This window comes from Homarus americanus, unplaced genomic scaffold (assembly GCF_018991925.1).
Source record: "Homarus americanus isolate GMGI-L3 unplaced genomic scaffold, GMGI_Hamer_2.0 scaffold30184, whole genome shotgun sequence".
NCBI lineage: Eukaryota > Metazoa > Arthropoda > Malacostraca > Decapoda > Nephropidae > Homarus > Homarus americanus.
Window position 1 is genome coordinate 52,501 of NW_024711526.1, and position 14,976 is coordinate 67,476.

General features: G+C 37.5%; 1 protein-coding gene across 1 annotated transcript in view; it reads right to left on the minus strand.

Annotated features, from left to right (window-relative positions):
* LOC121858592 (carcinoembryonic antigen-related cell adhesion molecule 1-like) overlaps nt 1-14,392 on the minus strand; it is a 37,068-nt gene extending 22,676 nt beyond the window's left edge. The window contains exons 1-3 of the mRNA XM_042355095.1: nt 14,313-14,392; nt 9,537-9,669; nt 1,892-1,995 (exon numbers count right to left, since the gene is read on the minus strand). Of these exons, the coding sequence (XP_042211029.1) occupies nt 1,892-1,995; nt 9,537-9,669; nt 14,313-14,381 (306 nt within the window). The 5' untranslated portion in view covers nt 14,382-14,392. The remainder of the gene's footprint in view (nt 1-1,891; nt 1,996-9,536; nt 9,670-14,312) is intronic.
* Nucleotides 14,393-14,976: the final 584 nt, after the last annotated feature.

The following is a 14,976-nucleotide window of genomic DNA, read 5'->3' on the forward strand; positions in this document are numbered from 1 at the left end:
GTGTGTGTGTGTGTGTGTGTGTGTGTGTGTGTGTGTGTGTGTGTGTGTGTGTGATTGTGTGTGTTTACCTTAAAAAATCTTTGAGTGACTCTGATGATCCTTGGCGAGCAAATTAGATGTTGGGTTTAGGAAGAAATCATTTGATGTTAAAAAGTCCAAAACTGAAGCTCAGAAGTACATCTTAAAGGTCAATATATCCAAGTGAAAGGTCAAGCTCAAAATCGGAGAGGATCAAAGGTCGGTATTGATGATCTAGTTTGAAATTAAAGAACAAATGTGTCATCGCAAAAGATAAGTTCTAAGTTCAAGATAAAAAAAAGGTCCAAACCATAAGGCAAGGTTTAAGTTCAAAGATTATAATGAATGTCAGGATTAAATACCACATGACAGATCAAGTTTAATAATAAAAATCAAAACTGAATGTCATATATCAAGTTAAATGAACAAAGTCAATGTTCAATATCAATGGTAATAGTTCATGGGCATTAATCAGATAAGGTCCTAAATAAAAATCAATGTTTAACCTCGAAAGTTAAGCTTAAATACTAAGACTAAAATGTCAGCATCAAAGTTCATCTACGAGCCGGAGAGAAGAGATCTAAGCTCCCACGAGAATGTATTTTTTTCCCAGGTAAGCCTCCGCCAGATTACACTCTCGATATAAAAAGTTCCGAGGACCCATTTGGAGTCAAGTAAATATACAACTAAAAAATAAGATCTTCTGGTCAATACCCAATGTCAAAATCAATATCAGGATAAAAGTTTAATTACGGATTTAAATAGACAACTACGGGTATTTTCTTATTCTAGGTGAACCTTCCTCCAGATTTCACTCTTGACAGCCAAAGATTTCACGACCCGTTTGAAGACCTTCTTACCCCCCGAAGTCAAGAAGATCGGTTCAGTTGTTGCAGTGAGTCCAGGATACTCAGAGTTTTCAAGACGCTTTTGGAGATCTTTTCATCCCTGAGCCAAGAAGATCGGTCCAGTGATTCCCGTGAGTTCACAAGCTCATCCGTGCTGACTGACTTGTGATACAGCTTCTGGTGCATGTGCGTTGTCAACCTAACATGCATGGCTAGACTAAAGACTGAAGAGGGAGGTGGGTGTGTTTGTGTGTGTGTGTGTGTGTGTGGAGGGTGAGGGTATGTGTGTGTGGAGGGTGAGCGTATGTGTGGAGAGTGAGGGTGTGTGTGTGGAGGGTGAGGGTATGTGTGTGGAGGGTGAGCGTATGTGTGGAGAGTGAGGGTGTGTGTGTGTGTGGAGGGTGAGGTTATGTGTGGAGGGTGAGGTTGTGTGGATGGAGAGTGAGTGTGGGAGAGGAGGGTGTGTGTGGAGGAGGGTGTGGGGAGGTGAGCGTAAGGTGGGAGAGTGAGGTGTGTGGAGGGTGAGGGTATGTGTGTGTGGAGGGTGAGCGTATGTGTGGAGAGTGAGGGTGTGTGTGTGGAGGGTGAGGGTATGTGTGTGGAGGGTGAGCGTATGTGTGGAGAGTGAGGGTGTGTGTGTGTGTGGAGGGTGAGCGTGTGGGGAGAGGAGGGTGTGTGTGTGTGGGGAGGGGTGAGGGGTATGTGGAGGGGTGAGCAAGGGGAGAGGAGGGTGTGTGTGTGGGTGGGTGAGTGTATGTGGAGAGAGGAGATGTGTGTGTGTGGAGGTGAGGGGCATGTGTGTGGGAGGGTGAGTGGAGAGTGAGGGTGTGTGTGTGTGGAAGGTGAGGGTATGTGTGTGGAGGGTGAGCGTATGTGTGGAGAGTGAGGGTGTGTGTGTGTGTGGAGGGTGAGGTTATGTGTGGAGGGTGAGGTTGTGTGGATGGAGAGTGGGTCGACCTTGATGTGGGTAGAGGAATGTGGATGGATATGTGGGTGGGTGGGAGATCATGTGGGCGTATACTGACCTTGGCGTGGGCTAGTGGGTGAAGGGTGGCCGTGCAGGTCAAGACAAGTGTTGACCCTGTCTTAATGTAGAGCTCTGCAGGACCCAGGATGACCGCCCCCGCAGCTGTCCACAGATCAAATGTAAACAAAGAAGAACATTAATTTATAAATCAAACTCTCTCTCTTCATTTTTGTAATACTGATCTAGAGACTTGAATTAAAAGTCATATATATTTCTGACGGCGGATGCTGAAATATATATTATAAATTTCTATCTAAATTAGTAGGTTAAGTTCGAATTAACTGTTTTTCGGAGTGATATTATCTGTTCACTTGGTGCAGACAATCCTAAATATGTCTTGTTACTCGTATACATTAAAACCCCGCCTCTTACTGCTGACTTCACAACCGTATCTCTGTCATGACAATAGAGTAGAGTGGCAGTCGGGTGATGGCATGATGGCGTTCTAAGGACCTGTAATATATGCTAATTTGTTTAAAATGTTTAGTGACGCCGACAGCAGGTTAACAATAGGCTGAGACTAGTTATTATTGTGTGACTCTTACCTTAGGCTATTAGTATGTAGTCTATTGACCCTATAGACAGATGTGGCTAGAATATAACCTTTACTCTCTACAACAAACCGAATTTAATCCCGGATGTAAACACAATCACACCCACACGGCAGAAAGTATTTATAATTTACTAGTCTTAAACCAATCTCAGCTCTTTATTGCTCTGTTATATAATTTTATATTTTGTATTCCTCAAAGTTTCAAGTACATAAAAAGTATCCCAGAATCAACTTAATATTCATGTAAATTAGAAACCAGAATCTTCAACTGTATTTTCTGGAATAAATAATGTTTTTTTTTGTATTTCTTTATGCTAGAGACATAGATAACATTTCTTTATGCTAGAGACATAGATAACATTGTTTAGTATCTTAGTGTGTGTGTAGTGTTAGTGTGGAATATATGGTGGAAAGAAAAGGCAAATAATATGTGTTTAAGTTGTGGATGCCATTGTCTTTTAGAAATAAATTAAGAGTACGGTGTGTGTGTGTGTGTGTGTGTGTGTGTGTGCGTGTAGAGTTAATACATGAGATACAGTCATTGAGTGAACACAGTCAATGATTATACTTTTTACTAAACTTTAAGAGTTTCTATTATTTTAGGTACTTTTGTCTTTCCCTTTGACCATACACCACCTTGATAACATGTACTTAAACTAAAGGATTAAAATATTGATATCGAGATTATAATAAGTCAGGTCAGATGAAACCTTCCTCATAATCCTGTTTAGTCACTCAATATCCACCGCCACATAACACACTCACGTTAAGCTGAGTGTAACAACAAACTTTACATAAGCTTAACATGGATTTCACATCATGTTAGTCATTAAGCTTACAATTAACTATATAACATACAATAAATGCAAATGTTAACTTTAAAATGAGTAATTTCGAGCTTAAAATAGCAGACCTTTTATACACACGTATATACGGTGGACTGAGAGAGAGAGAGAGAGAGAGAGAGAGAGAGAGAGAGGTTACGGTAGTGACGTCACCCAGTAATGGCGAGGGCGGCCCAACTCCAGCACTGAGCCGGAACAACTCTCAGTCATGGCCGACCTTTGTTGAATATAAGAAAAACTAAATAAAAACTAAAATAAAATACAATAAAAAATAAATAAAAAATAGAATAACATGTATGTGAGTTTGGTCTTTTGATCTATATTAAAGAAATATCTTACTGGTCCTCACTCTAGCCTTTGTAAATATTTTTGTGTTGAGGATTAACCACTGCATTATTTTCTGGACTTATATTTACAGGATTATCAATATGAGTCTATGTCAGTCATGCTAGAGGAAACAAAATATCTAAGTAACCAATATGAAGATACAATTAATGTTTTTGTTAAATATACACAACTTTTTTTTATATTAATTAATTAAAATTAGTTAAATATTGTAATATGTGTTTTGTTACACTGAAGAATTATTTATATCTTCACAACATAACCAAGATATTTCTTAATCTTGTTAGGCTAGGTTAGGTTAGGTTAGGTTAGGTTAGGCTAGGCTAGGTTAGGCTAGGTTAGGTTAGGTTAGGTTAGGTTAGGTTAGGTTAGGCTAGGTTAGGTTAGGCTAGGTTAGGCTAGGTTAGGTTAGGTTAGGTTAGGTTAGGTTAGGTTAGGCTAGGTTAGGTTAGTTTAGGTTAGGTTAGGTTAGGTTAGGCTAGGTTAGGTGAGGTTAGTTTAAGTTAAGGAAAGTTTTATTAGGTTAGGTTAGGTTAGGTTAAGTTAAGGAAAGTTTTATTAGGTTAGGTTAGGAATGTGTTTATTAATTTACAGTTTGCATTATGTTTATCTACAAAAATTTTACATGATCGTCTTTAATACATACCAGTTAAAGTTTTCTAATATACAACAATAAATATCCAATTATTTCTCTTTAGCGTGACAATACATAATGACTTTCAGAACCCAAATGTTGATAAAAATGTAATAATTCTTCACTTCGGGTAATTTAGTCCCCGTGTTTAGGTAAATAATTAAAATAACAGACATAAATAACATATGTCTAAAAGCCATTACATTTCATATATGATTCACTCATTCTGATTGGTCTACTCAGCTATCTGTCATCCAATAAGTTGCAGCCTTCACAGCCCATTGATTCTGTGTGTGTGTGTGTGTGTGTGTGTGTGTGTGTGTGTGTGTGGGTGTGTGTGTGTGTGTGTCGTAAAAGTAAAAAAAATAATAAAGAAAAAAACATCGTGAAAAAGACTAAAAAACAAAACATAAACAGGGTAAAAAAAAGGAATTAAGAAAGGAAAAACAAGAAGAAAAAAATGTAATAAAACACGAAAACAAGAAAAAATCAAAACATAATCCGTAGTAAACTGTAACTAGTAATGGTATTTCCTTTAATAAATTGGTTTGTGTGTTATCGGTGGTTCGGGCAGTTGCTTGGAGCTAGAGAGACGGGTCAGGGCCATTCAGTCGTTTACGGAATAACATGTAATGCAAAATGCCGATACTAATTACAGTTTACTACGGGTTATGTTAAGATTTTATGTGTTTTGTTTTTTCTTGTCTTTCTTAATTTATCATTTTTTTTACTTTTTTGTTTATTTTAGGTATATATTATGTAATTGTTAGAATATTCAATGTTAAAGGTGATATAGATGTAATATAAGGATTAAAAACACCAAAAATAAAAACAAAAGAAAGCAAGAATAACACAAAAAAGAAAACAAGAAAAATACAAAATAACAAAGCAATAGAAAGCAAAAAAAAATGAAGTAAGAATTAAATCACGATAAAGCAAGAATAAAAAAAGCAAAGAAAACTAAAAATTAAAGCAACAGTAACACTTACAAAAAATCAAGAAAACTGCGAAAAAGAAAGTAAGAGGAAAAGATCACTCTACTAAAGAAAGAAGAGCAACAAAATGAGGCAAGAAAAAAAAGAAAGTAAAAACCAAAAAAGAAAGCAAGAAAATGGAAAAAAAGAAAGAAAAGAAAACGAGACTAAATAAACAGACTAAAGAAAGAACAGCAATGAAACAAAACAAGAAAGTTAAGAAAGTTAAACCTGAACGACCCCAGAGGGAAGGAGTGAGGGCTCTTAAGATCTCCAGGAGTGGTGAGTGTGTCAGGCCTGGGATGAACTGAGAAGCCTTTAAAAAACCCTTAAATCCATAGGTAATCCTTACAATCCCTAAAGATCCCTCAAGATATTGTTAAATACCTAAAAATCTCCCAAAACAACTAAACATTCCCTAAAAATACCTTCAGATCCATAAAATACACAATATTTACTTAAAATCCCCCGACCCACCCCAAAAAAAAAACATTGAAATTGTGAGTTTTTCTCTTTTCTCTCTCATTTTTTGTTTAATCTTTCTATCTCCTCTCTGTTTCTAATCCCATCCCCCCCCCTCTCTCTCTCTCTCTCTATCTGTCTGCCTCTATTCCTGTTTGTAATTCCTCTAATTTTCAATATCTTTCACATTCTCCCCCCCCTCTCTCTCTCTCTCTCTCTCTCTCTCTCTCTCTCTCTCTCTCTCTCTTTACCTCTTTCGGTATTCGTTTGTCCTATCTCTCTTCTTCTATCACTCTTTGTAGGACTCTCCCCTCTCAGTTTATTCTCCAATTTTTTCTATCTCTATTTATCTCTTTCTCTGGCTCCCTCTCTTTCTTTCTCTACCCGTGTTCTCCTTTCCTTTTATCTCCATCTATGTCTCATTCTCTTTTTTTTCTTTATGCATCGTTTCCTTTTCCCTATGTCATTCTCTCTTTCTTTTTCTTCTCTCCCTTTTTCTCTCTCTCTTTCATTCTCTCTCTATCAAACTTGTTTTCTCTAACTCTCAGAAGTCAAGAGAGCAACCAGGTCATCTGTGTGACGTCATAATAGCTGACCTATCATACACACACACACACACACACAAACACACACACACACACGAACTGGTAATTACTGTATATATATTTGTTTTTATTAAAGGTCACAATACTAAGGCCTGTAAAATTATATATAAATTATTACATTTTTGTATTTGAATAATTAATCCAATGAAATATTTGTATCTTAATTAATTTTCCATTGGTGCTTTGATTTGTATTTAGTGATAATGTGTGTTGGTTGTCGGTAATAGTTAAGGAGAGGTGATGGTGATGATGGTGGTGGTGATGGTGGTGGTGGTGGTGGTGGTGGTGGTGGTGGTGGTGTTAGGTGGTGGTGGTGGTGGGGTGGTGGTGATGGTGATGGTGATGATGGTGATGGTGTGGTGGTGTGGTGGTGGTGGTGTGTGGTGGTGGCAGGTGGTGATGATGGTGATGAGTAGTAGTGGTGGTGGTGATGGTGGTGATGATGGTGGTGGTGGTGATGGTGGTGGTGGTGTGGTGGTGGTGGTTACTTGGGTTGGGTGGTGATGATGGTAGTGGTGATGGTGATGATGGTAGTGGTGATGAGTGGTGGTGGTGGTGGTGGTGGTGGTGGTGGTGATGGTGGTGGTGGTGGTAGTGTGGTGTGGTAGTGGTGGTGATGGTGATGGCGGTGTGGTGGTGGTGTGATGAGTGATGGTGGTGTGGTGGTGGTGGTGATGGTGGTGTGGGTGGTGGTGGGTGGTGATGGTGGTGTAGTGGGCGTGGGTGGTGGTGTGGTGTGGTGATGGTGATGGTGGTGATGGTGATGGTGGTGGTGATGAGGTGGTGGTGGTGATGGTGGTGAGGTGGTGATGGTGGTGGTGGTGATGGTGGTGGTGGTGGTGGTGGTGGTGATGATAATGATAATGATAACAAGGTAAATGACGTTAATAACGATGAAATAGATACTAATGATGGTAATTATACTCATGATAACTTAAGATAACAATGTTAATGATAATGGCGAGGAAAAATAATGATAATAAAAATGATAAAAGTAATGACAAAAATGGTAATGAAAATAATGAAAATAATGATGATGAATATAACACACACACACACACACTCCATCCTCATTAGACAGTACTTGAGAATAAACAAAAAATATATATCATCTTACTTTTCCTCACAAACTTAATTTACACGCGGATATTTTTTACACTTCTTCAAAATGTCGACCCGAGAGAGATTAATCCATCCAAATAAATGATAAAGATTATAACTAAAGAAAATTTAATCGTGGAGGTCTTATAGCATTCCTCCTCAGCTAACTTTACCGTCTAAAAATCTTTATTAACTCTCTCCATCTTTACTGTGGGTAGGAGGAGGGAAGGATTGGGAGGGGAGACGTATCGTAAATGCTACATTAAAGTTAATAAACTGTGTTGACTTGTGCCGCACAGTTACTCACTTTCCCGCGAGATTAAATGACCCAGGCTCTTAAAAAAGAAAATTGAAAAAAATTGCTCCATCTGCGGAGGTTTTCCGAGTTGACTCTATGAATTTATGATGCTAAACTGTCTCCAACTGAGCCTTAAGGTCAAAGAGAATCAAGAAGACTTGTATTTTTACGAGACACAGTGAGGAGGAAGATTCAATCTGATGATGCTCGCCTCCTCGCCCCACCTGATGATGTCAATATAAACATTATCAGCTGATGATGTCAATATAAACATTATCAGCTGATGATGTCAATATAAACATTATCAGCTGATGATGTAAATATAAACATTATCAGCTGATGATGCAAATATAAACATTATCATCGAGAAAGAGAGACAATGAATTCTACACTCGCTGTACAAGGGGTGAGTGACTAGACACCATAGACCCACCCTGACACCATAGACTCTCCCTGATACCATAGACTCACCCTGACACCATAGACTCACCCTGACACCATAGACTCACCCTGACACCATAGACTCACCCTGACACCACTAAGCTCACTGACACCGCCAGACCCACCCTGACACCATGAACCCCACCCCTGACACACGACCACTGTTTGCGGGCTCACCCCTGTTTTGTAGACTCACCTGACACCACTGGGGCTGCCCTGACACCATAATTTCTTTCCATAGACTCACCCTGACACCATAGACTAACCCTGACACCATAAACTTACCTTGACACAATAGACCCACCTTGACACCATACTCACTGACACCATAGACTCACCCTGATACCATAGACTCACCCTGACACCATAGACTCACCCTGACACCATAGACTCACCCTGGCACCATAGAACCACCCTAACACCCTATTCTCACCTGTGACTCACTCTAAACACCCTACTTTCACCCTAGATCCTTCCCTCTTGACTTATTACTCTACATTTAAGCTAGACAACCTGTACTCACCCTAAATAGACCCCTGTACTCACCCTTGAACCCCTGTACTCACCCTAGACACCCTGTACTCACCCTAGACCCCCTATACTCACCCTAGACCCCCTGTACTCGCCCTAAACACCCTGTACTCACCCTATACTCACCCTACACACCCTGTACTCACCCTATACTCACTCTAGACACCCTGTACTCACCCTAAACACCCTGTACTCACCCAAAACACCCTGTACTCATCCTAGACACCCTGTTACCAACCTAAACACCCCCTGTACTCACCCTAGACACCCTGTACTTACCCTATACTCACCTACACCTGTACTCACCCTGAACACCCTGCTTACTCACCCTGAGCACCTGTACCACCCTGCTCACTCACTGGAGCACCTGGCCACTGCACCCTGCCTAGACACACGCAACATGCACCTAGGCACACCATGCTCACCCTGGGCACCCTGTACTCACCCTAGGCACCACCACGCCTCTCTCACCTGGGCACCCTAGCCTCACCTGGGCACCTGTACTCACCTAGACACCCTGTTCTCACCTGACACCTGTACACACCTAGACACCTGTGCCACACCAGGCTTTTCTTGCTCCCTTCTCTCACCATGGTGCCTGTACTCACTAGACACCCCTATACTCCCCTCACGACACCCCTATACTCCTGAGCACCTCTTGCCACTACTCTGTGCTCTACCCCTAGACACCCTATACTTACCCTACACACCCTGTACTCACCCTATACTCACCCTAGACACCCTGTACTCACCCTAGACACCCTGTACTCACCCTATACTTACCCTACACACCCTGTACTCACTCTATACTCACCCTAGACACCCTGTACTCACCCTAGACACCCTGTACTCACCCTGGACAGTTAGTGTGACGGGTCTGGAGAGTTTTGGTCGTGTGTTCACTTGGCACTCGTAAACACCGGAGTCGTTGGTGAGGGCCGCCCCGATCTCCAGGGTAAACGAAGAGGTCTCGTTATCCATCCGTACCTGTAGAGGAGTTTAACGAGAGGGGAAGAGACGATTAACGAGAGGTAAGTTGTCTGGTTTAACGAAGTGGATAATTGTAGGTAAAGATTAGTTATATGTTAAGCTAAAGGTGTTAATTGTATGTTTGGTTTATTGAAAGGAGTTATATGTAAGGTTTAACGAAAGCTTTAGTATGTTTGATGGAAAGACTAATGTAGGGTTTAACGAAGGGTGGTTAGGTGTTTGGTTCAATGATACTCGGGTTAATGAGTTTACCTGATAAATTGGTTTGACGAAAGAAGACTTGGTTTTATGACATAGTGGACGATATGTTTAACGAAAGATGGGAGTGTAAGGAGAGAGAGAGAGAGTAACAGAAAACAATGTCATTAGTAACTATAAAGTGACGTCAGAGATATCAGCACAAGACTATCCAATCAACGGCCACCTTCACATCTCAAGACTTACGTGAGAAGCCAATCACGGATTACGACACTGGCCAATCTGCTATTTCTAAAAAAAATTCTTTTCATAACTATTTTTCCAACATTTGTTTTTTTAATTACAGGATGAATTACGAAAATTATTAATTATTTACCAATAAAAAAAAACATGAATTACTTTAATTTTTTTTAGCAGGTTATGCAGGTGTACATACCAGTTTACTCATTAATTTATATTGGAATTTATATGCCAATTTACTTTCCAATTATTTTCATAATATATATAAAAAAAGAAAGTTATGAAACTCATTATACCGTTAATTTATAAAGCCGATTAATTAACAGATTCTTGTAACCTTTTATCTATTATTTTCCTTCCTTTCAATACCCGTCAGGAAGCTTTTTTATAATAATTTTTTCTTCTCCTCCTTCCTAGTTTTCCTTTTTCACTTTTCTGCTGCTGCTATGATTACCCTGTCTGCAACTCCGGAACTAGCCTGTCTATCTCTCTGTCTGTCTCTTTGTCTGTCTGTCTGTCTGTCTCTCTGTGTCCCTAATATAACTCGAGAACTGGTACGCAGACTTGTACCAAACTTGAGAGATTTGATCAACATGTTTCAAGGTCCACATGATAAACTTTTGTTGCAGATCGAGGCAAAATTCATCATATTTGAGGCATGGACGACTTCCTTACCCTCATAGATTATTATAAACTTTTTCTATATCCACAAACTTTTCTGGCGAGGAAAGGTGTTGGGTTGCTTTTCCATACTTCACTGAAATTGAAGTCTTTCCTCAAAACAATGACATGATACTAGAAACGATCTCTGAGTGTACCTGTTGGATCACCGTCACTAAAAGGTCTTACTGAAGGGCTGGTATATAGTGTGTGATGCAACAAAACTTTAAACACTAAATAATTATCCAGAAAGTTTAAGAATGAGTGACCAATAACTGAGGATAGGAGGTAAGAATCTGAGGATATTTTATGACAGTAGGAAGTACAGATGTTTACAGGAAGGTGAAGAACCATAGAGGGGCGATTTAGGATTAATGGAGGTTTTAAATAACACTTGTGGAGAAGAACATCACCTTTTACACTCAGGTGGTGGAGACAGTGTTCATGGAAAGCAGAAGTTAGGTGTAGTTGTGTAGAGAGAGACTAGGCAGTGTTAGACAGTTCTGTTTTATAAATTTAAAGTTAAACTCATGAACTTGGCAACAAGACAGGTTTATGTACCAACTATTAATATTGAATATAAGGTTTTAGAGGAACTTAGGAAGTTCTAAAGAAGATATTTAAAGAACTATATAATTTTTCTGCAAATTCAGCTTCAGGATCACTCATGGCATGCTTATTCCTAGACATCATCCGAGAATACTGACAAAAATAAACCGGGAAAGAAATATATTACATTTTGATTCAATAGAAATTCAAGACTTCGATAACCCAAACTAAGATCTACCCCGAGGCAAACTGCGGGTCAGACCATGTCCTGGTTTTTTACACACATATATATATATATAAATATATATATATATATATATATATATATATATATATATATATATATATATATATATAGATCCACAATGAAAAAGGAAAGGAGAAAGAAACAATTTGTTTCCTTTTCCCATGAACTATCAGGTATATATATATATATATATATATAGAGAGAGAAAAGAAATATTCAGTATTACTGGGGAGAGCATACTGGGACAGCAATGGAATGAATTTCAGGAAATGATACTAAAAAGGAGGAAAAATGTTTTTGGATAAGAAAATAACCAGACTAAAATTGTCAGGACGACGACCCTTTTTTATAGAAAAATGGATGGGTGGGGAAAGTTGGTGAGAAGTGAGGATTATAAAGACCTTCACAAGGCAATAAAAAGGAATGTAGACAGATTTTATCGACAATAAATGAATGGATTACGAAGATGACAACGAGAGACATAACTAAGAACATGTATAAAAAAATAAAACAAGTGAACCACAAATGAAGCCATAAGTGTGTGACCATACACAATAAAAATTATAACATATGCAGATAAAGACAAAGGGAAGTGGTGGCAGAAAAAGTAGAAAAACTGAAATTATTAAGATCAAACTATTAATTGTGAAACAGAAGTTGAGGCGAATGAGAGCAACATGAAAAAAAATGAGTTGATGAATTAACGTAAAATGCCTAAATAAATGAACTAAATGGGATTGAATATTTGATTAATATATATATATATATATATATATATATATATATATATATATATATATATATATATATATATATATATATATATATATATATATATATATATATATATATATATATATATATATATTAAACACAACCTAGTTACTTACTACAAAGCAGAAATTTCTAGTTGCAAATTTCAAAACAAAAACTGAACGTACGTGTTATGACTCCCCCAGGAAAAATAGCTTACACTATCCCCATCTAGAACATTTATTCCAATAAAATATGCATAACAAATGTAATTGATATACCTGTATATATGATAAAACACCTGAGTTAAATGATAAAAAATACTTAATAAAAGGAAGAGGAACTAGGGAAGGCGTCTCAGTGAAAGGGTAAGAGAGGATGATATTAACATAGTATTTAATGGGCAAGACACAATCACATTAGGAAGTTACCATGATATTAAATAAAGACATTACTGATTGGTTCAGGGTCAGACATAGACTACACACGGAGGTCCTCTGCATCACAACACCCATCGTGAAGTTTTAACGAGAGAAGTTTTAAGTAACAATAAATGAATAAAACTTAATGGTAAACTAACACCAACTATATTTTCTTATTGTAGAGAAGGTAGAAACCATACACAAGAAACCAGCCTAACCTAACCTAACTTAACCTATCCTAACCTAACCTATCCTAACTTAACCTATCCTAACCTAACCTAACCTATCCTAACCTAACTTAACCTAACCAACAAATTAGAAGAAGAAAGCTAAACAATATGAACTAGGAATAATTTTGAATAATTTTGTTAACACGGGTTAGTCTGTATACACCCAAGACCATATTTTACTTTCTCGCAGCTTTCACCACGATGGAGAAAGTTAATGTTTGAATATTCATAAAAAAATATGGACTGTTAGGCCAAAAAAAAAAAAGAATAAAAAGATGATATTACAGTGTGGTGAGAGAGAACAAAATATAGTATTATTACATCGGTTTAGTTCCCAAAGTTTCGATATTACGTAGCTGAGGTTTAAAAGAAAGAGAGAGAGAGAGAGAGAGAGAGAGAGAGAGAGAGAGAGAGAGTTCACCTGGCGAAAAACTGGACGAGATGAAAGTTAATTGGCGAGGAAAGACACAAAGGAAACGAAAGATTAGAAAGATAAGAAAATGAAAAAAATAAAAAGAAATGTGAACAAAAAAGAAAAAAGACAATAAAACAGGTTAATTATAATACGCAAATAAAAACAAATACATGAAAACAAATATATGAAAAAAGAAAAATAACAATAAAAACAAGAAAAAGCAAAACAAGACGACAAATAAGTGAAACAAAACAATAAGAAAATAAAACTAATAAAGAAATCTAAAGAAGACAGCGGTAAGAAAACAAAACAAAAGTAAAACAACGTCAAAAATAAAGTAAAATAAACGATAATTAGTAAAGAAAAACAGTAAATAAAAAAATAAAACGATAGCCAAGACAAAATTAATTCACAGCACCAAAAAAATAAATAAATAATAATAAGCAAAAAACAGAAGACAAACATGAACAAAACAAAACAGAAAAATATGTAAGTAAAACAAAACAAAAGAAAAACCACATAAATCATGCAAACAAAAACCTTAATAAAAGATACAAAAAAGAGATAAAATAATAAACAAAATAAGTAAAAATAATAAGAAAACCAAAATAAAAACAAAATCTCAAAATAAACCCCAAAAGCAAAAAAACAAAAATCATAACTCAAGAAGATAAAAACAAAAGAAAAACGCACACTCAAAACACAACGGGACACAAACGTATAAATTAACGCGGGAAAAAAATACTGGTTTATCTCACGACAACTGATCATTTTACAACTGTCATGATAAAAATATTACAAAAGAATAAATCATCAAAACAAACAGTAAAATATCACCTCTGTATACACATATTAATACATATAGCTATACATATACGTCCCCCTGTATGTACACATGGGAGTACATACAGTCTGAATAGTGTTACCTTGAATCTGTCGTCAGAGGTGAAGATAGGTTGATTGGCTGAAATGACGTGTAAAATCCTTCGTCTCATCCACGACACCTGGATAGTCGATGAGAGAGAGAGAGAGAGAGAGTATTTATTAGTTATTCAAAATTATAGTACACGGTAATATAATTATAATATGTCCAGGTTCAGTTGTGAATTAGGCCGTGTTTTGTATACATATGTAACAGATAGATAGACAGACAGGCAGACGATTCAAATTACTCACAAAGTCCTTTTACTGCTCAAAAAGGTGTTGTGAGTACCCCATCAGGCGTCTCGTTCTCAATGGGTCTTCCAAACAGTCAGACGCAACTCACTAACTCACAGAAGTCTCTCACACCACTCACAGTAGTCTCTTACTCGTACTCATTACTCTACTCACAAACACTCACAAAACTCAAAGACTCTCCTCTGAGGTTCATTATACGCAGTTATCCGAAAGAGTTCTTACAATAACAATGTCATTAATATACTCACAAATCACTCACAGACTCACATGCAATATATATAAGAGTCCGTAAAATACTCACAAATTACTCTCAGATTACTTAAAATGCTCACAGAGAAATAAAGCTCAGAAATTTTTCATAAAGTACTCACAGGCATCCACAGTATACTTCTAAAGGCCTCACTAAATTAT